This window comes from Dama dama, chromosome 14 (assembly GCF_033118175.1).
Source record: "Dama dama isolate Ldn47 chromosome 14, ASM3311817v1, whole genome shotgun sequence".
In the NCBI taxonomy this organism is placed as follows: domain Eukaryota; kingdom Metazoa; phylum Chordata; class Mammalia; order Artiodactyla; family Cervidae; genus Dama; species Dama dama.
The window spans coordinates 25787674-25815071 of NC_083694.1; the positions used below are offsets into that span (position 1 = coordinate 25787674).

A 27398-nucleotide genomic window follows, 5' to 3' on the forward strand; every position below is an offset into this window, starting at 1 on the left:
TCAACAAAAACTATTGCTTTAAATTGCATTCCTGGAAAAAGTGTTAGAAATGGACAGAGAGACAAACATAGTTAATTAGCCAACCAACTAGTACTGTGCCTTTACTATATATAAGATTTTTCAAGGTGCTGTATAGAATGCAAATATATATGTGTGTATATACACACACACATATAAATGCATGTATATATATTTTATATTTATATACCTTCAATATGCTTACACTTTAATTTCAGCTGTTACATAAAAAGAAACATTCTTTGTTACAAAGTTCACAGTGGGTGCAAGATAAAAACTCATATTCAAGAGAAATATAACTAGGTAAAACAAAACTTCCTGAAATATTTAATAAAGAGGATTTGATAATGTAATAACAGTATTCTCAAAGCATTCTTACCCAGTGTGTGGTGACTCATTTCATAGGATTATTTTATATAGCTTCCCTGTATAGTAAATGACAGTGCATGAAATCATAATTCACAAAGTACAATTCAATAAGGAATGGATGCGATATCATCTAGTTAAGAGTACTTGCTACCTCTGCTGCTTTGGCTGAACCTAAGTGGACATTTGAGGCTCTGGAGGAATTGGTGGACTAGGTCTCTCTCAAAAAATTTTTAAATATTATTTCTCTGAATTGAACTTTTGATAGATACAGGGTAGCAGTAACTTAAAGGCTTTACTTATTGATAGGAAAATGAAATGGACCTGTTTTCTGTCAGTGAAAAAAAGCTTCTCATTCCTTATCTTATTCCTCATAGTCCCCCTAACTCCCCAAGCCCAGTCATATGAAGACAGATGGGGGCAATTTGGCCAAGGGTAGCATAAATCAGAAAGGGATTAATAAAAATATTACTGAGGTGTAACTGAGATGGTAGTGAAATATTGTTGTTGTTCAGTCGCACAGTCATGTCTGAATCTTTGCGACCCAATGGACTGCAGCATGCCAGGTTTCCCTGTCCTTCACCATCTCCTGGAGTTTGCTCAAACTCATGTCCATTGAGTCAGTGATGGCATCTAACCATCTCATCCTCTATCGTCCCCTTCTCTTCTTGCCTTCAATCTTTCTCAGCATTAGGGTCTCTTCTAGTGAGTCAGCTTTTCACATCAGGTGGCCAAAATATTGGAGCTTCAGGTTCAGCATTAGTCCTTCCAATGAATAATCAGGGTTGATTTCCTTTAGGATGGACTGGTTTGATCTCCTTGCAGTCCAAGGAACTCTCAAGAGTCTTCTCCAACACTGCAGTTCAAAAGCATCAATTCTTCAGTGCTCAGCTTTCTTTATGATCCAACTCTCATTTCCATACATGACTCTTGGAAAAACCATAGCTTTGACTAAATAGACCTTTGTCAGTAAAGTAATGTCTCTGCTTTTTAATATGCTGTCTAGGTTGGTCATAGCTTTTCTTCCAAGGAGCAAGCGAGTCTCTTACTGGTTCCATTGTTTCCCCATCTATTTGCCATGAAGTGATGGGACTGGATACCATGATCTTCATTTTTGAATGTTGAGTTTCAAGCCAGCATTTCACTCTCCTCTTTCACTTTCATCAAGAGGCTCTTTAGTTCCTCTTCACTTTCTGCCTTAAAAGGGTGGTATCATCTGCATATCTGAGGTTACTGACATTTCTCCCAGCAGTCTTAATTCCAGCTTATGCTTCATCCAGCCTGACATTTTGCATGATGTACTCTGCATATAAATTAAATAAGCAGGGTGACAATATACAGCCTTGACGTACTCCTTTCCCTATTTGGAACAGTCCATTGTTCTATGTCCAGTTCTAACTGTTGTTTCTTAACCTGCATACAGGTTTCTCAGGAGACAGGTAAGGTAGTCTGGTATTCCCATCTCTTTAAGAATTTTCCAGTTAGTTGTAATCCACACAGTCAAAGGCTTTAGTGTAGTCAATGAAGCAGAAGTAGATGTTTTTCTAGAATTCTCTTGCTTGTTCTGTGATCCAGAGGATGTTGGCAATTTGATCTCTGGTTCCTCTGCCTTTTCTAAATCTAGCTTGAATATCTGGAAGTTCTTGGCTCATGTACTGTTGAAGCCTACCTTGGAGAATTTTGAGCATTACTTTGCTAGTGTGTGAAATGAGTGAAATTGTGTGGTAGTTTGAGGATTGGAATGAAAACTTTTCCAGTCCTGTGGCCCCTGCTGAGTTTTCCAAATTTGCTGGCATATTGAATGCAACACTTTCACAGCATAACTTTAAGGATTTGAAGTAGCTGAGCTGGAATTCCATTACCTCCACTAGCTTTGTTCGTAGTAGTGCTTCCTCAGGCTCACTTGACTTCACACTCAGAATGTCTGACTCTAGGTGCATGATTGTACCATCGTGGTTATCTGAAATATTACTCACATTCTGTCTACTTTCTCACATTCAGCATCACTTGGGTTTGGCCATAAATATTGGTTAAGATATTTTCACTTAAATCAATTTCAGATGAGAACCTACTAGACTTACTGTCAGCTCTGTTTTAGAAATGCACCAAACTTATTTACTCCATGGAAGTATGTAGATTTAATAAAAATGAGAACACCATAAAACTGAGAATGTGTCCAAATAAAAAAACTGTGAACTAACATTGGGAATGAAAGTAACAGTAAAGCATATTTTTTCTTTTTTTCCATTAGATATTATTTCTCAGAGGCTTAAGCCCTACTGTGACACAGCTCTTTAATCTGGGTAATAGACCACTGAATAACTGGATTTCTTATGGCTACATCAGTCAGAGAATTTTCCCCATTTCCCAATTTCCAGAGTGTCAGTTGTCAGTTTCTGGGAGCACTATAAAAACTCCTCAAGTGAATCTAAAGTAGAGCTAGATTGAAAAACATTCTTCTGGGCAATGTTTGGGATAGCCTAGCTCTGGGAAAATACAGCACAAGTATAAAACCAATGAAATGGAAATGGATAGTCACTATCAGTGATATAAACCTAGAGTCAAAATTGAGAAATGTCCAGCTTAAAGTATACCTTGTGATGATAGGGAAGGGACTAGGTTAACCTCTCAGAAGCCAGAATTTCCATTAGCCTCACCAATACTCAATAAAAGACCAGCATTACTAGGCCTATCACTGTTTACTTTTGTACTGATACAGTTATTAAGCCATTTATAGCTAATTTGGTATCAATACTAAAAATCTTTGTTTTGAATCGTTAATATACTCAGTTTCACCATTTTATCATTAAGAAATTCAGGCATTATGCACACTGAGTTTTCAAAGCATTGAAAAGATAAACTTTTCAATAAAAACATAATCTATTAGTAAAGTTAGTATTCCATTTGTCAGATCCAGTGTGGCTGTGCCTGTAATTGGTGTAGAAATTACCCTATTTTTTTGTCCAGTTTCTTGAAGCAACTTTTGCAACCATTGTATCAATAAAGAACTCATTTTTTTTATGGCTGGCTTTGCTCAGTACCAAGAGGGAACTGCTTAGGTTAGAAGAGCTTCTCTGACCAGGATAGGAATGGAGTGAGCAGCCAGCTTCCCAGACTTTTGGATCACCCCACAAAGAAAAGCTATGACCAACCTACACAGCATATTAAAAAGCAGAGACATTACTTTGCCAACAAAGGTCCATAGAGTCAAAGCTATGGTTTTATCAGTAGTCATGTATGGATATGAGAGCTGGACTATAAAGAAAGCTGAGTGCTGAAGAATTGATGCTTTTGAACTGTGGTGATGGAGAAGACTCTTGAGAGTCCCTTGGACTGCAAGGACATCCAACCAGTTTATCCTAAAGGAAATTAGTCCTGAATATTCATTGGAAGGACTGATGCTGAAGCTGAAACTCCAATATTTTGGCCACCTGATGCGAGGAACTGACTCATTTGAAAAAACCCTGATGCTGGGACAGATTGAAGGCGGGAGGAGAATGGGATGACAGAGGATGAGATGGTTAGATGGCATCACCAACTCAATGGGCGTGAGTTTGAGTAGACTCCGGGAGTTGGTGATGGACAGGGAGGCCTGGCATACTGCTGTCAATGGGATTGCACAGAGTCGAACACGACTGAGCGATTGAACTGACTGACATAAGTTCTGATTCTGATTTCACCCAACCAAACCAGCAAAGCTGAGAAGTACAGAGATTGCAAGAAGAAGGTTATTGATGCTAACAAGTACTATTTTGGAGTCCCCACTCCAGCCTCTTAGCACCAAGGGAGTATTTGCCCATCAGTAGGCCATCACCCGGAGAAGGCAATGGCAACCCACTCCAGTACTCTTGCCTGGAGAGTCCCATGGATGGAGGAGTCTGGTAGGTTGCTGCCCATGGGGTTGCTAAGAGTCGGACACGACTGAAGCGACTTAGCAGCAGCAGCAGCAGCAGCAGGCCATCACCAGATGAGACCACCTGCACCTAGATCTGACCCAGCTGGCACTCACCAATGGTGTCAAAGCAGGGCCTAGCAGCCAAGAGGGTTGGGGTCAGCACCACCTACTAACACACCCATATAGTCAGCCCCAGCTCAGCAGAAGAGCCCATGCAGCCTACATTGGGGCACACCTAAAGCATGTAGCTTTGGTGACCACAGGGGAGTGTGCTGCTTTGCCCAACAGAATATTTCCTACATAAGCATACTTCTCCAAGATTGGGAAATGTAACCAGTCTACCTAATACATAGAAATAAATATCTAGAATTAGGGAAATTGAGGAAACAGAGGAATATATTCCAAACAAAGGAACAAGACAAACCCCAGAAGAACTAAGTGAAGTGGAGATAAGTAATCCATCTGATTAAGAGTTCAAGGTAATGATCAAAAAGATACTCAAAGAATTCATGATAAGGATGGATAAACATACTGAGACAGTTAACAGAGTCAGAAAATAAAAAGAAGTGCCAAACAGAGCTGAAGAATAAAATAGCTGAAATAAAAAAAAAAACATATACTAGAATCAACAGTACATTAAATGATACAGAGAAATGTATCAGCACCTGGAAGACGAGTAGTGGTAGTCACCCAAACCAAAGAGAAAAAAAGAATTTTACAAAATGAGGATCGTTTGAGAGACTTCTGGTCAAAATCAACCAGTGTTAACATTCCCATTTTTGGAGTCCCAGAAGGAATGAGAAACAAGCAAAAAGAGAGAAGGGGCAGAAAGCTTATTTAAAGGAAATGGCCAGTAACTTTCCCAGTCTGCAGAGGTTTTTATATATCCAGTTCATGAAACTCATGGGTTATCAAACAAAATCAACTTAGATTATTTCCAAGACTCACAAAAAAGCTATCAAAACTCCAAGAATATTAGCATCAAGAAAAAAAAATAGCTTGTAACTACAAGGGAACTATCACATAAGGCTAGTAGCATTTCTAAGCAGAAACTTTATAGGTCTGGTGAGTGGCATGACATAGTCAAAATGCTGTGTCCTGTGCTGCTTTATATTTTCTGATTCTTTGTTAAATGTCCCAGAACTTCATCAATTGATAATCCATTCCTCCAGAGAGCCAACCAGTACTCAAAAGAGTTTCCAAATTGGTAAACAACTGACCACAATCAGTGATCAGTGCAAAGAAATAGAGGAAAACAATAAAATGGGAAAGGCTAGAGATCTCTTCAAGAAAATTAGAGATACCAGGGGAACATTTCATGCAAAGATGGGCTCAATTTTAAAGGACAGAAATGGTTTGGACCTAACAGGAGCAGAAGATATTATGAAGAGGTGGCAACAATACACAGAAGAATGATACAAAAAAGATCTTCATGACCCAGATAATCATGATGGTGTGATCACTCAGCTAGAGTCAGACATCCTGGAATGTGAAGTCAAGTGGGCCTTAGGAAGTATCACTACGAACAAAGCTAGGTGATGGAATTCTGGTTGAACTATTTCAAATCCTAAAAGATGATGCTGTGAAAGTGCTACACTCAACATGCCAGCAAATTTGGAAAACTCAGCAGTGGCCACAGGACTGGAAAAGGTCAGTTTTCATTCCAATCCCAAGGAAAGGCAATGCCAAAGAATGCTCAAACTACCGCACAATTGCACTCATCTCACACGCTAGTAAAGTAATGCTTAAAATTCTTGAAGCCAGGCTTCAACAGTACATGAACTGTGATCTTCCAGATGTTCAAGCTGGATTTTAAAAAGGCAGAGGAACCAGAGATCAAATTGTCAATATGCATTGGATCGTCGAAAAAGCAAGAGAGTTCCAGAAAAATATCTATTTCTGCTTTATTGACTATGCCAAAGCCTTTGACTGTGTGGATCACAATAAACTGTGGGAAATTCTGAAAGAGATGGGAATACCAGACCACCTGACCTGCTTCTTGAGAAATCTGTATGCAAGTCAGGAAGAAACAGTTAGAATATGAAATGGAACAACAGACTGGTTCCAAATAGGAAAAGGAGTACATCAAGGCTGTCTCTTGTCACCCTGCTTATTTAACTTATATGCAGAGTACATCATGAGAAATGCTGGGCTAGATGAAGCACAAGCTGGAATCAAGATTGCCAGGAGAAATATCAATAACCTCAAATAAACAGAGGACACCTCCCTTAGGGCAGAAAGCAAAGAAGAACTAAAGAGCCTCTTGATGAAAGTGAAATAGGAGAGTGAAAATGTTGGCTTAGAGTTCAACATTTAGAAAACTAAAACCATGGCATCTGGTCCCATCACTTCATGGCAAATAGATGTGGAAACAATGGCCAACTTTATTTTTTGGGGCTCCAAAATCACTGCAGAAGGTGACAGCAGCCATGAAATTAAAAGATGCGTGCTCCTTGGAAGGAAAGCTATGACCAACCTAGACAGCATATTAAAATACAGAGACATTACTTTGCCAACAAAGGTCTGTCTAGTCAAGGCTATGGTTTTTCCAGTAGTCATGTATGGATGTGAGAGTAGGACTATAAAGAAAGCTGAGTGTTGAAGAATTGATGCTTTTGAACTGTGGTGATGGAGAAGACTGTAGAGAGTCCCTTGGACTCCTAGGACATCCAACCAGTCTATCCTAAAGGAAATCAGTGCTGAATATTCATTGGAAGGACTGATGTTGAAGCTGAAATTCCAATACTTTGGCCACCTGATGTGAAGAACTGACTCATTAGAAAAGACCTTGATGCTGGGACACATTGAAGGAGGGAGGAGAAGGGGATGACAGAGGATGAGATGGTTGGATGTCATCACCAACTCAATGGACATGAGTTTAAGTAGACTCCAGGAGTTGATGGACAAGGAGGCCTGGCGTGCTGCAGTCCTTGGAGTTGCAAAGAGTCGGATATGACTGAATGACTAAACTGAACTGAATTAATTTTTGAAAAGAAAAAAAATACTAAAATGAAACATAATGAGAGGCAGTATAAAAAGCTAATGCAATCATGTTTTTAAAAATTAGAGTACAAGTTGAAAACTTACCAAGGTAAATACCAATCTAGCAAAAATATAAAAAGCATGAATGAGCAATAAAAGAACAAAAATTTCAAGTGTTTTTAGAACTTTGAAAGTTCACCAGTCATAAAAAGAAATCTGTCTAAAAGGAACCATTTTGAATAACTTTAGATCTATTTTTAGGAGCGTTATTTAGAAATGTTTGGTGGTATTTGTACTACTGATGCCACCCTGTATTTTTGGTCAAAATATGTCATTTTTTAATAAATTACTAAGTCAATTGTCTTGAGATATAATTATCTTATTATAAAGAATAAAACTCTAACATTAAATTTGATGAATTCAGATTTTTTAAGTCTGTATTATTAATTAGCATGTATGTAATATGTAAGGCTGTTCATTGGAAGGACTGATGCTAAAGCTGAAACTCCAATATTTTGGCCACCTCATGCGAAGAGTTGACTCACTGGAAAAGACCCTGATGCTGGGAGGGATTGGGGGCAGGAGGAGAAGGGGATGACAGAGGATGAGATGGCTGGATGGCATCACCAACTCGATGGGCATGAGTTTGAGTAAACTCTGGGAGTTGGTGATGGACAGGGAGACCTGGCATGCTGAGACTCATGAAGTCACAAAGAGTCGGACACGACTGAGCGACTGAACTGAACTGAATATGTACTTGCGTGTAGGCAGTTTTTTTAAGTCTTATTGCTATAGTCTAGCATAGGGATGGCAGTGTTGGACTGGGTTTTAGAAAATCTTATATTCAGATTTGACTGTCTTCTACTGGTAACTCAGTGTATTTGAAGAGGATCCCTCTATCTAGAAATGTGTTGATATTCATTAGTATGTACTTCCTGTTTGAGTTCCATAGACATACCTGCTTATAGGTGAGACACCAAACTTCATGGCTTTCATAAGACATGAGATGTTTTCTTTTTCTCTGACATTTAAATGCAGTATAAGCAGAAAATGAAGTTTTAATGAAAGTTGTTGATAATATTTAGTTCCAGTGTTGTTTAGACTAATGAAAATACTATAATTTAGAAATCATGCATATTAATATAGGAAATCATCACTTGTCTCTCAATTGTTTGTTGAATTGTAGGTGGCAGAAAAGAAAGATATTAAAGAATATTTTGAATCAAACCTTTCTGAAGATATGACACATTTCAAGCTGCCTACCTATCGACGCTTATTAGAAGTAATTTTTAGATTCTTGACGCTGGTTGACTATATGTTTCAGGAACTCACCCGTCAACTAATGAATACTGCAGTCACACTACTTTTAGAATTATTTAATGGTTCTGCTAGAATGCCAGTTTCAGTGGAAAAAAAGAATGAAAATCTCATCAAGTAAATCATACTTTTTTAATTCTAAAAGGAATTTGTAATCATATTGTTGTAATATGTTGTCATTTACAATAATGTCAGCTGGAATTTGAAAATTCTCTTGTAGAAAATTGTGCTCAGTTTTTACAATTATCTGAACTTATTATCTCCTATTATTTTATTTAATATTATTTATAAAAACATGAGAAAATTTCCCAAAATTTTCCCCAAGATTCTGCATAAGTCAAGTTGCCATATAAGTTGCAGGATACTCAGTGAAATTTGAAATTCAGATAAACAGTAAGTGATAGTCACTCAGTCATGTCTGACTCTTTGTGACCCCATGTACTGTAGCCTACCAGGCTCCTCTTTCCGTGGAATTCTCCAGGTAAGAATACTGGAATGGCTTGCCATTTCCTTCTCCAGGGGATCTTCCCGACCCAGGGATTGAACATGGGTCTCCTGCATTGCAGGCAGATTCTTTACCATCTGAGACACCAGGGAAGCCTACTATTAAAAGACATCTAAGTATAAAGACAGATCAACTTAAAAAATATCAGCAGATACATACAATACATTAGAATATGTAATGAATCCATACCCTTTTTCCAAAGGAATACCCAAGACAGAAATAGTAGTAAAGTTACAAATGACAGTCGTCAATCAGATGGAATAATTTAGATGAATTTTGTCTCTGTCAGAGACGGGGACTGGGCAAAGTGGCCAGGAAGGAAATACAATGTGCTTTTAACTTTGTATGAAAAATAATGTTCAGTTCCATGTTGCTGAACATAGTTCTGTTTTTGCTACATGTATCTTCTACAGATTACTGACTGAGTATAATTTTTAATAAAAGCATGTCCCAGTTATTATCTGTACTACAAATTATTGTTTATCTGAAATTGAAATTTTAACCAGTGTTCTGTATTTTTATTTGTGAAATTGGTTAATCCTTTGCCTAGTACACAGTATTGTCAAAATTCAAAGCCAGCTCTTAAAGATAATTGAGAATGATTCTGGAAGGAGCCTCAGTGTTCAGTTGGAATTTGAGTTAATTTCAAGTAATATCTATTGAGTACAGAATATTTGCATCTTCTATTTGAATACTATTATTTTAAAAAAAGAACATTTTTCTTATGTTTCACAACTAGATATATCTACTCTAATTTGTGAACATGGAATCTGAACCGAAATTTTGGAATACTTTTATGTCCATACTCTCTAATTTTAGCAACATCATTTTAGTCAAATAACATTACTTTGGCTATTCTGTGTCCCTTGAGTTTCCATAGTATTATAGAATAAGTTTGCAAATTTCTGCAAAAAAAAAAAAAAGCTGGAATTTTGATAGGGATTGCATTTGATAGGTAGATAAATATGAGGAGCATTGTATCTTTAAAGTTTTCCAATCTATGTACATGAAATATCTTTCCACTTATGTGAAAGTGTTAGTTGCTCAGTCATGTCCATGGACTGCATGGACTATATAGCCAGCCAGGCTCCTTTGTCCATGGGATTCTCGAGGCAAGAATACTGGAGTGGGTTGCCATTCCCTTCTTCAGGGGATCTTCCCAACCCAAGGATTGAACCTGGGTCTCTTGCACTACAGGCAGATTCTTTACCATCTGAGCCACCAGGGAAGCCTTTCCACTTATATAGGTATTGTTTAATTTCTTTCAACAATATGAATTTTATATTTGTTTTTAAAAACTTATTCTTGAGGATTTTATCCTTTTGATTCTATTGTAAATGGAATTGTTTTTTAAATTTCATTTTTGGATTGTTCAGGACCATAGTGAGATATCACTTCACACAAATTAGGGTGGGTATTATATTTTAAAAAAAGAAAAATAGTACCCACCCTAATTTATGTGAAGTGATATCTCACTATGGTCCTGATTTGTATTTCCCTGATGACTAGTGATGCTGAGCATCTCTTCATTGGCCATCTTATGTATCTTCTATGAGGGAATGTCTAGTTATTGATATAGTCTGCATATTAATGAGGTATAAGATTTTTAAAAGACTTTATTTTTCTTATCATTTCTTAACCTAGAATACATAAGGACAGCTTTGCTTTCACTGGAAAAATGACAAGTGATTATGATGAAATTGATAATTCAAACTTATATGCTTATCCTGTTCTAAAGTCAGAAGTAAAAACACAAGACAATGAGGTAAAATGGTCTTTGAAAAGTATAAGCCTAGATACTTAATGTAAAATGAAAAATAACTTTTGGAATTAAAACCGTGATTTATGATTGAAACTGAAACACACAGTCACAAACACACACATCTGCTCACACTGTAGAAAGCTATAATTACATTTGTTTCACTTGTTCGTGCATTACTGAGTGCTTATGATATACCAGGCATTAAACTAGGCACTGAAATACAGCAGTAATAAGAAGAAATTCCCTGACCTTTTGGAACTTCTGTTCTACTGAAGGAAACAGATAATGAAGTGATGAGTACTGTGAAAAAAAATAAAGGAAGATAAGGGAATACAGAACAAATAACTGCTTTATGTATGTATACTATTTTACATGAGAGTAGTTAGGGAAGGCCATCCTGTCCAAAGTAGCATCTACCCCATTCTATTCCTATTACTGTATTCCTCTCTCTTTGCTTTTCTTCAGAGCACTTTTTGTGCTTGTGTTATTAACTTTAAAATGACACAAACAAAATATGAAATGGTTGACTGAGGAGGCCTTACAAATAGCTGAGAAAAGAAGAGACGCTAAAGGCAAAGGAGAAAAGGAAAGATATATGCAACTGAATGTAGAGTTCCAAAGAATAGCAAGGAGAGAGAAAACCTTCTTCAGTGATCAGTGCAAAGAAATAGAGGAAAACAATAGAATGGGGAAGGCTAGAGATCTCTTCAAGAAAATTAGAGATACCCAGGGAATATTTCATGCAAAGATGGGCTCAATAAAGGACAGAAGTGTATGGACCTAACAGAAGTAGAAGATATTAAGAAGAGGTGGCAACAATACACAGAAGAACGATAAAAAAAATATCTTCACGACCCAGATAATCACAATGGTATGATTACTCAGCTAGAGCCAGACATCCTGGAATGTGAAGTAGCTAATGGAGGTGATGGAATTCCAGTTGAGTTATTTCAAATCCTAAAAGATGATGCTGTAAAAGTGCGGCACTCAATATGCCAGCAAATTAGGAAAACTCAGCAGTGGCCACAGGACTAGAAAAGGTCAGTTTTCATTACAATCCCAAAGAATGGCAATGCCAAAGAATACTCAAACTACAACACAATTGCACTCATCTCACACACTTGTAAAGTAATGCTCATAATTCTCCAAGCCAGACTTCAACAGTATGTGAACTGTGATCTTCCAGATGTTCAAACTGGTTTTAGAAAAGGCAGAGGAACCAGAGATCAAATTGCCAACATGTGTTGGATCATCAAAAAAAGCAAGAGAGTTCCAGAAAAACATCTACTTTTGCTTTATTGACTATGCCAAAACCTTTTACTGTGTGGACCACAAGAAACTGTGGAAAATTCTGAAAGAGAAAGGAAGACAAGACCACCTTACCTGCCTCCTGAGAAATCTGCATGCAGGTCAGGAAGCAACAGTTAGAACTAGACATGGAACAACAGACTGGTTCCAAATAGGGAAAAGAGTACATCAAGGCTATATATTGTCACCCTGCTTATTTAACTTATATGCAGAGTACATCATGAGAAACGCTGGGCTAGAAGAAGCACAAGCTGGAATCAAGATTGCCGGGAGAAATATCAATAACCTAAGATATGCAGATGACACCACCCTTATGGCCGAAAGTGAAGAGGAACTGAAGAGCCTGTTGATGAAAGTGAAAAAGGAGAGTGAAAAAGTTGGTTTAAAACTCAGCATTCAGAACACTAGGATCATGCTATCTCCTCCCATCACTTTATGGCAAATAGATGGAGAAACAATGGAAATAGTGAGAGACTTGCTTGTTTTGGGCTCCAGAATCACTGCAGATGGTGGCTACAGCCATGAAATTAAAGGATGCTTGCTCCTTGGAAGAAAAGCTTTGACCAACCTAGATAGCATATTAAAAAGCAGAGACATTACTTTGCCAACAAAGGTCTGTCTGGTCAAAGCTATGGTTTTTCCAGCAGTCATGTGTGGATGTGAGAGTTTGACTATAAAGAAAGCTGAGTGCTGAAGAATTGATGCTTTTGAACTGTGGTGCTGGAGAAGACTCTTGAGAGTCCCTTGGACTGCAAGGAGATCCAACCAGTCCATCCTAAATGAGATCAGTCCTGGGTATTCATCGGAAGGACTGATGCTGAAGCTGAAAGTCCAATACTTTGGCCACCTGATGCAAAGAGCTGACTCATTGGAAAAGATTCTGATGCTGGGAAAGATTTAAAGCAGGAGGAGAAGGGGACGTCAAAGCAGGAGATGGATAGATGATATCGCCGACTCAACGGACATAAGTTTGAGTAAGCTCTGGGAGTTGGTGAAGGACAGGAAAGCCTGATGTGCTCTAGTCCTTGGGGTCACAAAGAGTTAGACATGACTGAGAAACTGAACTGAAGTGAACTATTTTACATGAAAGTAATTAAGAAAGGCCACCCTATCTAAAGTAGCAGCTACCCTCTTCTACTCCCATTACTATATTCCTCTCTCTTTGCTTTTTTCAGAGCACTTTTTTTTGCTTGTGTTATTAACTTTAAAGTGACACAGACCAAATATGAAAACATTGAAAGAATCCTAAAGAAATTAAGAAATCTTTTCTTGCATGAAGAATTATCACCCCTACCCACAGCATTATTTTCATAGGATTAAATTTTATATGGTAAACACATGCCCTATGTGGCACTGGTAGCATTTTTTTATGAGCTAGCATGGTATAATACATACTTTATATACTCTTTTAAAAATATTTTAGGTAGATTTTTGGGCTTCCCTGGTGGCTCAGACAGTAAAGAATCTGCTGCAATGCAGGAGACCCAGTTTTGTTTCCTGGGTTGGAAAGATCCTCTGGAGAGGGGAATGACTACCCATTCCAGTATTGTTGCCTAGAGAAGTCCATGGACAGAGAGGATCCTGTCAGTCTATAGTCCACTGGGTCGCAACGAGTTGAACACAAATGAGTGACTAAGCACTGCACAGCATGCTTTAAAGTATAATCAAGTAAATACCCAATGAAATGTCACCCAGACTTAAAAAGTCTTAAATATCTCCTTAAAATACATATATATTCCTTCTTGATGAAACAGATTAATAACACATTCTACTTTTGATGGACATTTTGGCTGTTTTCAGTTTTTGTTTTATACATTCTTGTATATGTCCCTTCTACTTATTTATTACTAAGGAATGAAATCTCTGAGTATCTTTATTTTCAACTGTACTTAATAACACATAATTGTTTTCCAAAGTGCTTATACCAGTTTAAACAGTCTTTAGCAATTCCATAATCTTTTATAGCTCCATAGCTTCACCAACTTTCACCAGCACTTAATGTCTTTGCCAACTGGATAGGTTTGAAATGTCATTTTACTACGGTTTTCATTTTTATTTCCTTTTTAGTTGTTTGTGCATTTTTAAAAATTGGAGATTCATATTTAATCTTCTGTGTCTTTTGCCTATTAACCTGTATATTGTTTTTTAGAAGTTACATATATATTCTATGTAATCTATGTTTTATATATATATATATATATACACACATATATATGTAATCCTTCTACTGGAAAGCATGTTATTTTTATTCCATGTATAATGTATATTGATCAATTATTCATAATTTCAATATAATAGAATTTATCATTCCTTTCATTTATTTTGGTGTGTGAAATTATCTACCATCCTGGAGTCATAAAGCTATCCTCCTTTATTTTCTTATAAAACTTCTAATATTCTCTTAAAATTTTCTAGAAATATTTTTTGGTGTATGGTGTATGGTAGTGTTAGGTAGCTAGAATAGGAAAAAAGAGTCCAAAATGGTGGCGGCTAAAAGACATAGATGGGAGAAGCCCACGGAAATAGAACAAAGGAAGGTCCAAAGACTGGAGTGAGAGCCTCAGGTAAAACAAACAGCCCTCCTGGCTAGCCCAGTTTACAGAGGGCAGGCTCCAGGGGAGAAGAAAAAAACAGAAAAAGAGGAGACAAAATTGAGCCAGGGGCTTCTCTTCAGTCTTTTGGGTTGGGCCGCCTTCAAGCCTGGAGGATGTATTTTCCTTTGCTTGCCAATAAAACTGAGCTATAACGCTGGTCTGGCCGGCGCTTCAAATTTTTGTTGCCGCCAGACAGAACTGAGGAAATTACACACTCCCCTGACAGTAGGATCTATTTTTATTTATTTCTATACAAGTAACCATTGCCCAAATACTATTTATTTATATCCTTTTCCTGCTCATCTGCAATGGCAGCTTTTTATCATTTATCACATGTTTCTATGTATGTCTTCTGTTTGCAGACTGTGTTCTATTGCCTATTAGCCTATATTTTTGTTTCCTTGAAAATCTCGTGCTATATATATATATATTTTTTTTTTTGGTTAGATTTAACCCAAGTGCTTTATATCCCTAACCTGTACTCTGTGGGAATTATTTTATTAATAGTTGCTTCTACTTGTTCCTTTATACAGACTTAGGAATAGAAGTATTGCAAGATAAAAGCATATGTACTGTTTTAATTTTTCCTTAGGAATAACATTAAATCAACGTTATCGACTTCTTAAAGCTATTTATATGCATTGCAGAATTTTTCTACAGACAAGGTTATACTAACTTCTGTTCTCTTAAAGACTGTCCTATTTTTTGCCTGTTATTGCCTATTGATAACTGAGACCTGGAATTAACTAGGCTTAATTTTATTTATGTTATTGCTCATAATATTGAATATTTTTCTCATGCTTAATTAGCCTTTTTATTTCTCAGTTTTGATCTTTTGATGTCCTATCCCCATTTTTCTGATGAAGTTTTCTTTTTTCCTATTGAATTACAAGAACCATTTAAAAATATAGACCATAATCATTTGCCATACATCAGAAATACACATACTAATGTGTTGTTTGTTTTTTATTTTGTTAATAGTGATTTTAGTATAGAATTTTTTTTCTTTTGGTCAGACACCAATCATGGGTATAAAAAGTTCTAACATAAGTAGAGAGCATTATAGGATTAAATACACATAGAGTGAAGAAAATTTCTAAAATTTAGAGGACAGAGGTATCTGAATTGAAGTTGCCAGCTTTACATGCTTTTATACTTGCCTTTTTTATTTAGCCCTTTCAGTAGAACTACCAGGTCAACTTTCTGGATAGGGACATGGTGCGTATAGATCAGTGGAATACTTGCCAGGGAATATAAGTGTTATGTTAGAAATAATCTTTGGGTCACCTAATCAAACAGACACTGACTCAAGAAATAGGAGCAGCATGAGTATAGAGGCAAAAATAAGAAAATATGATTAGAAAGGGATAATATTAAGTCATGTGGAGCAGAGGATTCTTGGTGTGAATAGCACAATGTAGAGTTGAACAGATTATGAGGAGCTACAAATTTCAGACTAAATAGTTTGAATTCTAATCTGATTACCTGGGGCCATTGCCTTGGCCAAAATGAATATCTTCCAAAGAGGTGAATTTAACATTTCGGCATAATAGCAGTGCATTGCTTTTTTTTTGCCTTAGAGGTGGCCCAGCTGTAGATGGAGCTAAATTAAGGGACTTAACAGTCTGATAGTTTTATAGGCAGTGTCATCAGTAAGAGACAAAGCACCACAAATATTTGAAGGGAACAGATTAAACATGCTTGCCACTGAGATAGGCTATGTGGTAGCTAATGCAAACCGCTCTGCTCTCTTTGAGCTGGGTCTCTTGGGAGCAGCTTTAAAAGTGTGACTTAAATAGAGGCACTGTGAGTGGGTCTGTACAGGCCAGGCTCTGAATATGTCATGTGGGAATCAGGCTGTTTTGTGTCAGAGAATAGATGACAATGTGAGAGCCCCGGAGTGTTGCATTTAAAAAGGAGAGAACATTCAGTCCTTAAAGTGTTTAACATTATTTTTAACATTTCTTCAGAAATGAGTCTCTACTCCAAGATTGAAGATATTTGCATATTAGTTACGTGTTCTGAGTTCAGACATTTAGTACATATTGCATTTAGAAATAACAAAGAAAACTTATAAAGGCATGTGGCAAGGTAAATCATCTGGACCTGGAGCTCAGGTCATCTTTACAAGGTGTCATCCTTTGGTATGCCAAGTAGATATGGTTGCAGAATGACCTTTCACACTTCTCACCTGCACAGTTACCAAAATCCACAGAAGCTCAAGTTCATTATGTAAAATGATGTAGTATTTGCATATAACCTCCCTGATAGCTCAGTTGATAAAGAATCCACCTGCAATACAGGAGACCCCGGTTTGATTCCTGGGTTGGGAAGATCCACTGGAGAAGGGAAAGGCTACCCACTCCAATATTCTGGCTTGGAGAATTCCATGGACTATGTAGTCCATGGGCTCACAAAGAGTTGGACATGACTGAGCAACTTTCACTACACACATCCTTTGGTATACTTTAAATTATCTCTAGAGTATTTATAATACCTAATACAATGTAAATAGTTGTCAGCATGTGGCAAATTCAAGTTTTGGTTTTTTGGAACTTTCTGGAATTAAAAAAAAAATTTGTTCCTCAAATGATTGAATCTATGGATGTGGAACCCACAGACGAGGAGGGCTGACTGTATATGGTGTATGCACAAAGTAATGAACTTTCAAGATTCCTCCCAAATATTTATATATGTAAATGAGCTCTTGTTGCATCTTAAATAGCAATTATAACAAAACAAAGTCTTTAGTTTGGAATCAGTGCTGAATTCTAATATTAGGACTAGATAGTCTTCAACAATCCATTTCAATCAAACCAAACCTCAGTGTATTATCAAACAATTATAATACATACCTACAGTGCTACTGAGAGGACTGAATAAGAAAGCATGTAAAGCAAAAGTCAGTGGTGCATGGTAGGTACACATCATACAACTTTTAGCATATTGCCTCATTGCAATGAATTATCACTGTTTTAACCTTCTATGAAATTTTCCCCTAATATGTCTAAATAAAGGACCTTAGCATAATGAATGAATGAATAACAGAACTTATTTACTAAATAATAAGCTCCTTTTTATTCTATTATCAGATTGCATGTTTGAAAAATGTTTACCATTAGCTTACTCGAGAAGTCAATTTAAAATGTTAGGTCATCTTTTTTGAGCACTTCTTACATAAAGGTGAATGTTCTTAGAATGGATTTCTCATCTTATTCCATAGCCTTTATTCTTAATGCTTTTTGATCACTTTCCAAATTCATATTGCAGAGACAGAATACAAGCAGGCAGGTTGTAAAATCTGTCACCCCATTTATTTCCAGGCTTGACTCAAATGAACTGTCCAAGTAAATACTGCCTTCGTACATCACAACTCAGAAAAAGGAGGTGACATCGTCCCATCAATAGTTTGCAGCAAGTAGCTGACCTCTACCAGAGTCTTCAAATACTTAGTTCAGTCGCTCAGTCGTGTCCAACTCTTTGCGACCCCATGAATCGCAGCACGCCAGGCCTCCCTGTCCATCACAAACTCCCGGAGTTTACTCAAAACTCATGGCCATCGAGTCGGTGATGCCATCCAGCCATCTCATCCTCTGTCGTCCCCTTCTTCTCCTGCCCCCAATCCCTCCCAGCATCAGGGTCTTTTCCAATGAGTCAATTCTTCGCATGAGGTGGCCAAAGTATTGGAGTTTCAGCTTTAGCATCAGTCCTTCCAATGAACACCCAGGACTGATCTCTTTCAGGATGGACTGGTTGGATCTCCTTGCAGTCAAAGGGACTCTCAAGAGTCTTCTCCAACACCATAGTTCAAAAGCATCAATTTTTCGGCACTCAGCTTTCTTCACAGTCCAACTTTCACATCCATACATGACCACTGGAAAAACCATAGCCTTGACCAGATGGACCTTTGTTGGCAAAGTAATGTCTCTGCTTTTTAATATGCTATCCAAGTTGGTCATAACTTTCCTTCCAAGGAGTAAGCTTCTTTTAATTTCATGGCTGCAGTCATCATCTGCAGTGATTTTGGAGCCCCCAAAAATAAAATCTGACACTGTTTCTACTGTCTCCCCATCTATTTCCCATGGGGTGATGGGACCAGATGCCATGATCTTAGTTTTCTGAATGTTAAGCTTTAAGCCCACTTTTTCACTCTCCTCTTTCACTTTCATCAAGAGGCTCTTTAGTTCTTCTTCACTTTCTGCCATAAGGGTGGTGTCATCTGCACATCTGAGGTTATTGATATTTCTCCCGGCAATCTTGATTCCAGCTTGTGCTTCATCCAGCCCAGCGTTTCTCATGATGTACTCTGCGTATAAGTTAAATAAGCAGGGCGACAATAGACAGCCTTGATGTACTCCTTTTCCTATTTGGAACCAGTCTGTTGTCTCATGTCCAGTTCTAACTGTTGCTTCCTGACCAGCATACAGGTTTCTCAAGAGACAGGTCAGGTGGTCTGGTATTCCCATCTCTTTCAGAATTTTCCACAGTTTATTGTGATCTACACAGTCAAAGGCTTTGGCATAGTCAATAAAGCAGAAATAGATGTTTTTCTGAAACTCTCTTGCTTTTTCGATGATCCAGCAGAGGTTGGCAATTTGATCTCTGGTTCCTCTGCCTTTTCTAAAACCAGCTTGAACATCTGGAAGTTCTTGGTTCACGTATTGCTGAAGCCTGGCTTGGAGAATTTTGAGCATTACTTTACTAGCGTGTGAAGGACTATTTATCAATGAAAATGAAATTTAACTTTAAAGAACAGAGATCAAACACGATGACAAGTATCCATATAAGTATACCCCCCCAAATTGAGGGAGATATAAAAAATATAATCCCAGAAATATTTCACATGGCAAAAACAGCTATTGAGGAAATCCTTAGCCCAACATGTACTCTTAAAGGGTAATTTTTATGTGATTCACTAAGTTTTGAATCCCAAACTCCCAGTATCTACCTGGTTCATTGCTGGGACTATTGTAGTGAGTCAAAAAATATTTAGGAGAAGTAATTTGGATATATAGCTCTCTTTTTTTAATTTGATGTCATTGTTTTAGAACCATAGATGCCTTAGGATTCTTTAGAAACATGGCATGTTGCACAAACACATAGTCTGTTTTCAAAGTCCATAGAGTCTGTTTTCAAAGTCTCTGATAGGAACACATTATAACCAAGAGTTTGTTTAGAGTCTAACTTCAACCATAATGATTTTTAGATGCAGCAACAATATTACTATAGATTTTAATTAATATTCCCTGTTGTCATATTTACTACAGAATGCTAGATGTCACTATTGCTTGGTTGCTCCAGGATATAATCCAGATCTTCAAATATTTTGCATCTCAGAAAAACAAAATGTATTTCATTACTTATAAGTTTTTAATTACAAAACTCACTTCAGCATTGTTTTTAGCAGCTAGTTCATAATAAAGTCAACTTCACTTTCACTACTACAAGAATAGCTATAAAAACAATCATATCACCATTGACCATGGATGTTGAAAGAATGGAACTGAAGCCGTGTGAAAAGAAAGCAGTCTTGGTGTAAGGAATTGTGAATCCACCTATACCCTTGATTAGCTTAGGAATTTGTCCAGGACATCCAACATCTTTTATTTTTCAACTTCAAAGCACATCTGACTCCTCTTACAAGAAAATAGATTGCCTTTTATTGTTCAGTCACTAAGTGATGTCCCACTCTGTGATCCCGTGGAATGCAGCACACCAGGCTTCCCTGCCCTTCACCATCTCCCAGAGTTTGCTCAAATTCGTGTCCCTTCAGTCAGTGATGCCATCCAACCATCTCATCCTCTGTCACCCTCTTCTCTTCCTGCCCTCAATGTTTCCCAGCATCAGAGTCTTTTCAAATGAGTCACTCTTCGCATTAGGTGTCAAAGTATTGGAGCTTCAGCATCATCCTTCCAATGAATATTCGGGGTTGATTTCATTTAGGATTAACTGGTTCAATCTCCTTGCAGTCCAAGGAACTCTTAAGAGTCTTCTTCAGTACCACAATTCAAAAGCATCAGTTCTTCAGTGTTCAGCTTTCTTTATGGTCCAGCCATCACATCCATACATGACTACTGGAAAAACCATAGCTTTGACTATATGGACCTCTGTTGGCAAAGTGATCTGCCTGCTTTTTAATACGCCAAGTTTGCCATAGCTTTTCTTCCAAGGAGCAAGCATCTTTTAATTTCATGACTGCAGTCACTGTCTGCAGTGATTTTGGAGCCCAAGAGAATAAAGTCTGTCACTGTTTACACTTTTTCCCCTTCTGTTTGCCATGAAATTTGTTACTGGATTCCATGATCTTTGTTTTTTGAATGTTGAATTTAAGCCAGCTTTTTCACTTTCCTCTTCCACCTTCATCAAGAGGCTCTTTAGTTCCTCTTCTCTTTCTGCCATTAAATTGGTATCTGCATGTCCAAGGTTGTTGATATTTCTCCCAGAAATCTTGATTCCAGCTTATGATTCGTCCATCTCAGCATTTCACATGATACACTCTACATATAAGTTAAATAAGCAGGGTGACAATATACAGCCTTGACATAATCCTTTCCTAATTTGGAACCAGTCTGTTGTTTCATGTCCAGTTCTAACTGTAGCTTCTTGACTTGCATACAGGTTTCTCTGGAGGCAGGTAAGGTAGTTTGGTATTCCCATTACTTGAAGAATTTTCCACAGTTTGTTGTGATCCACAGTCAAAAGCTTTGGCATAGTCAATGGAGCAAAAGTAGATGTTTTGGGGGAATTCTCTTGCTTTCTCTATGATCGAGTATGTGTTGGCAATTTGATCTCTGATTCCTCTGACTTTTCTAAATCCAGCTTGAACATCTGAAAGTTCTCAGTTCACATACTGCTGAAGCCTAGCTTGAAGGATTTTGAGCATAATCTTGCTAGCATGTGAAATGAGCACATTTGTACTGTAGTTTGAATATTCTTTGGCATTTTCTTTCTTTTGGACTGAAATGAAAACTGATCTTTTCCAGTCCTGTGGCCACTACTGAGTTTTTCAAATTTGGTAACATATTAAATACAGCACTTTCACAGCATTATCTTTTAGCATTTGAAATAGCTCAACTGGAATTCCATCACCTCCACTAGCTTTGTTCATAGTAGTGCTTCCTAAGGCTCACTTGACTTCGCATTCCAGAATTTCTGGCTCTAGGTGAGTGATCACACCATCATGGTTATTTGGGTCATAACGATCTTTTTTGTATAGTTCTTCTGTGTATTCTTGCCACTTCTTTTTTTTTTTCCTTTTCTTGCCACTTCTTAATCTCTTCTGTTTCTGTTAGGTCCATACCATTTCTGTCCTTTATTGTGCCCATCTTTGCATGAAATATTCCCTTGGGTATCTCCAGTTTTCTTGAAAAGATCTCTAGTCTTTCCCATTCTATTGTTTTCATTTATTTCTTTGCATTATTCACATAAAAAAGCTTTCTTATCTCTCTTTGCTTTTCTCCAGAACTCTGCATTCATTTGGGTATATCTTTCCCTTTCTCCTTTGCCCTTCACTTCTCTTCTTTTCTCAGTTATTTGTAAGACCTCCTCAGATCTCATTACATATTAAAAATGGTTATGCTGCTGAGTCACTTCAGTCGTGTCTGACTCTGTGCGACCCCATAGATCGCAGCCCATCAGGCTCCTCTGTCCCTGGGATTCTCCAGGCAAGAATACTGCAGTGGGTTGCCATCTCCTTCTCCAATGCATGCATGCTAAGTTGCTTCAGTCATGTCCGATTCTGTGCGACCCCATGGACAGCAGCCCTCAAGGCTCCTCTGTCCACAGGATTCTCCTGGCAAGAATACTGGAGTGGGCTAAAAATGGTTATGAGATGAACACAATGTATTTTAAATGAATAACAACAATAGAAAATTTATATTGTTTACAGTGTTCATTGTTGCTTTTAAATATTATAATAGACTTTCTCTTTTCTTTTTTTGGTTATCTTGAGAAAGAGAATTTATGATAACAATGAGTCCTTAACTTCTATATTTCATGGTTTTTTAAAGGTGAAGGTGATGAAATAGTGCTTATGCATAGTTTAAAGACTACATTGTAATTAGCTAAATCAATATTTTGTATCTTGCATTTAAATGTATAGCTGAGTAAAAATGAGTCACAGATAGTTTGCTTTCATTTTTAATTATTTCATGCAAAGTTCTAAAAATATGTCCTGCTAACTGGTTTGATCTTAAAGATTTAGAGTATGGTATTTTTCATTATTTTAGAAATAGATATGCATTAATGTTTGTGTTTGTGTATATATTAAACATAGGGTATGAATGTCATATATGTTAACATGTGCATGAATGTGTTTATATATATGTCATTATTTTGAAAATGATTGAAAAATCTCTATGTATGTTTTACATCAACTGGATTTTGTTTTTTTTACCTTTTACTCTCTTTACCTATTTCTTCCACCCATCCCTTAGCCTCGATCTCTGGCAACCACCTGTCTGTTCCTTGTATCTACGAACTTAGATTTTTCATTTAAGATTTCATGTATAAGAGAGATCATAAGATAAATTATCTTTTTCTCTCTGACTTACTTCTCTTAGCATAATGCCTTTGAAGTCCATCCATGTTAATACAGACAGCAAGATTTCCTTCTATCTTATGTATAAAATTTTTATATAATATTCCATTATTTATATATCTCCCGTCTTATTTATCCATTCATCAATCTATGGACACAAGTCATTTCCATATCTTGGCTATTGTAAATAATTCTGCATGAATATGGAATGCATATATCTTTCCAAGTTGGTGCTTTTATTTTCTTCAGATAAATACCCAAAAGGAGAATTTCTAGATCATATGGTAGTACTGTTTTTAATTGTTTGAGAAACCTCTACATTGTTTTCCATAGTGTCTACACCAATTTAAATTCCTACCAGTAATGCATAAGGCTTTCCTTTTCTCCACTCCCTAGAAACACTTGCTATTTCTTGTCTTTTTGGTAACAGTCATTCTAATAGGTGAGGTGATATCTCATTATGGTTTTGATTTGCATTTCCTTGATGATTAATGATATGGGGTATTTTTTTTTCATGTGCCTATTAGCCATCTGTATGTCTTTGGAAAACTATTTATTCAGATAATCTGCCAATTAAAAAAATCAAATTGTTTGTTTTTTTGCCATTGACTTGTATGAGTTATTTATATATTTTGGATATTAGCCCCGTATCAGCTATGTGATTTTAACATATTTTTCTCCCATTGAGTAGATTGCTTTTTCATTTTGTTGATGGTTTCCTTTGCTTTGCAGAAGCCTTTTAGTATTATGTAGTCCCACTTATTTTTGTTTTTATTGCCTTATTTTGTGTCAGATTAAAAAATCATCACCAACACCATACAGGTGTTGAACTTAATACCTAAGTTTTCTTCCAGATGTTTTATGTTTTTGGATCTTATGTTCAAGTCTTTTATCCACTTTGAGTTAATTTTCAGTATGGTGTAAGACACTGGTCAAGTTTCATTGTTTTTCATGTGGCTGTCCAGTTTTCCCAAAACCCCTTATTGAAGAGACTCATCTTCTCCATTGACTTCCCTTGGTTTCTTTGTTGTTAGCTAATAGGCCCTATTGGAACAGGTTTATTTCTGGGCTCTCCATGCTGTCCCATTGGTCTTTGTGTCTCAAAGGTCCAGAGCAAGGCATGAATGCCTAATCTCACCACTTCTGTTCAACATAGTATTATAAGTCTTAGCTAGAGGATGAGTTTTTTAAAGAAATAGAAAGCTATGAGTACCAGGTCCAGATGTTTCACTTCTGAATTCAACCAAACATTTAAGGAAGAAATTGTACCAATTCTCTACAATCTCTTTCAGAGTCTGATCAAACAGAATACTTTCTAACTTATTTTATGAGCCCAGCATTACCCTAATACCAAAACATATAAACACACTGCAAGAAAAGAAAGCTATGGCCTAATAATTCTCATGAACATAGATATAAATATCATTTAAAAATTAGCAAATTAAATCTAACAATCAATAAAAAGAATTATATAAAGGTGGTATTTATCCCAGGTATTGAAGGCTCACTGAACATTCAAAGTCAATTAATGTAATCCATCACAGCAAAGGGCTAAAGAAGAAAAATCACATAACCATATCAATAGATAGAGAAAAACCATTTGGCAGAATTTAATACCCATTCATGATAAAAACTCTGAATAAACTAGAAAGAGAAGTGACTTTCCTTACCTTGATTAAAAATATATAGAAAACATACAGCTAACTCTATGTGATCAATATATTGATCAATGCAAAGAAATAGAGGAAAACAATAGAATGGGAAAGGCTAGAGATCTCTTCAAGAAAATTAGAGATACCCAGGGAATATTTCATGCAAAGAAGGGCACAATAAAGGACAGAAATTGTATGGACCTAACAGAAGCAGAAGTTATTAAGAAAATGTGGCAAGAATACACAGAAGAACCATACAAAAAAGATCTTCGTGACCCATATAATCATGATGGTGTGATCACTCACCTTGAGCCAAACATCCTGGAATGTGAAGTCAAGTTGGCCTTACAAACAAAGCTAGTGGAGGTGATGGAATTCCAGTTGAGCTATTTCAAATCTGAAAAGATGATGCTGTGGAAGTGCAGCACTCAATATGTCAGCAAATTTGGAAAACTCAGCAGTGACCACAGGACTGGAAAAGGTCAGTTTTCATTCCAATCCCAAAGAAAAGCAATGCCAAACAATGCTCAGACTACTGCACAGTTGCACTCATCTCACACGCTAGTAAAGTAATGCTCAAAATTCTCCACGCCAGTCTTCAACAGTATGTGAACCGTGAACTTCCAGATGTTCAAGCTGGATTTACAAAAGGCAGCGGAGCCAGAGATCAAACTGCCAACATCCATTGGATCATCAAAAAGGCAAGAGAGTTCCAGAAAAGCATCTGCTTTATTGACTATGCCAAAGCCTTTGACTCTGTGGACCACAATAAACTCTGGAAAATTCTTAAAGAGCTGGGAATACCAGATTACCTGACTTGCCTCCTGAGAAATCTGCAGGCAGGTCAGGAAGCAACAGTTAGAACTGGACGTGAAACAACAGACTGGTTCCAAATAGGAAAAGGAGTATGTCAAGGCTGTATATTGTCACCCTGCTTATTTAACTTATATGCAGAGTACATCATGCAAAATGCCAGGCTGGATGAAGCATAAGCTGGAATAAATTTTACCAGGAGAAATATCAATAAGCTCATATGCAGATGACACCATCCTTAAGGCAGAAAGCAAAGAAGAGGTAAAGAGCCTCTCAATGAAAATGAAAGAGGAGAGTGAAAAGCTGGCTTAAAACTCAGCATTAAACAAGCTAAGGTCACACCATCTGGTCCCATCACTTAATGGCAAATAGATGGGGAAACAGTGAGAGACTTTATTTCTGGGGGCTGCAAAATCACTGCAGATGGTGACTTCAGCCATGAAATTAGAAGATGCTTGCCCCTTGGAAGAAAAGCTATGTCCAACCTAGCCAGCATATTAAAAAGCAGAGATATTGCTTTTTGCTGACAAAGGTGCATCAAAGCTGTGGTTTTTCCAGTAGTCATGTAAGGATGTGAGAGTTGAACTATAAAGAAAGCTGATCGCCAAAGAATTGATGCTTTTGAATTGCATTTTGGAGAAGACTTTTGAGTCCCATGGACTGCAAGGAGATCCAACAAGTTCATCCTAAAGGAACTCAGTCCTGAATATTTATTGGAAGGACTGATGGTGAAGCTGAAACTCCAATGCTTTGGCCACCTGATGCGAAGAACTGACTCATTTGAAAAGACCCTGATGCTGGGAAAGACTGAAGGCAGGAGAAGAAGGGGACAACAGAGGATGAGATGGTTGTATGGCATCACCAGCTCTATGGACATGAGTTTGAGTGAGCTCCAGTATTTGGTGATGGACAGGGAAACTTGGCATGCTGCAGTCCATGGGGTCACAAAGAGTTGGACATGACTGAGCAACTGAACTGAACACTATGTTTAATGATAAGATTAAAGCTTTCTCATTAAGATCAGGAAAAAAGCATGTTCCCTCTCACCACTGCTTTTCAACATTGTACTGGAATTACTAGATAATTAATACAAGCAAAGGAAATAAGTTATGCATATTTATCTATATGCTATGTGCTAAGTCACTTCAGTCGTGTCCGATTCGTTGTGACCCTATGGATTGTAGCCTTCCAGGATCCTCTGTCCATGGGATTTCCCAGGCAAGAATACTGGAGTGGGAGAGAACAAGATGGCGGAAGAGTAGGTGGATGTGGAGTACATCTCTTTCCATGGATACATCAGGAATACACCTTCAGACACAGAAGTGCATGCAGAATACCAGCTGAGAGCAGACAGGAGTACCTGACCAGTGGGAAGAATATATAGAACCGCACAAAGCTCGGTAAGACAAAGGAACTAGGGTAAAAGACAGGAGTGTTAGAAGGACTTGACCTGCCCTCTGTGGGTGGGGGAACTGAAGCAGGGGTCTGATCCCCACATTGGGGCAATTGTCTGAGTCAGAGGAGAAACTTTTAAGGCTGAGAGTGAAACAGCTGATCTGTGGCAGCCTAAATGCAATGAAAATCAGACAGTTTTTGCTACAGCTATATGTACCCCGGACAGGGATGTAAGTCCCCTAGAAAGCACAG

General features: G+C 37.4%; 1 protein-coding gene across 1 annotated transcript in view; it reads left to right on the plus strand.

The window, feature by feature from the left end:
* Positions 1 to 27398, plus strand: part of DNAH14 (dynein axonemal heavy chain 14) — a 398948-nt gene that overhangs the window by 62900 nt on the left and 308650 nt on the right. The window contains exons 11-12 of the mRNA XM_061159766.1: positions 8448 to 8695; positions 10728 to 10848. Of these exons, the coding sequence (XP_061015749.1) occupies positions 8448 to 8695; positions 10728 to 10848 (369 nt within the window). The remainder of the gene's footprint in view (positions 1 to 8447; positions 8696 to 10727; positions 10849 to 27398) is intronic.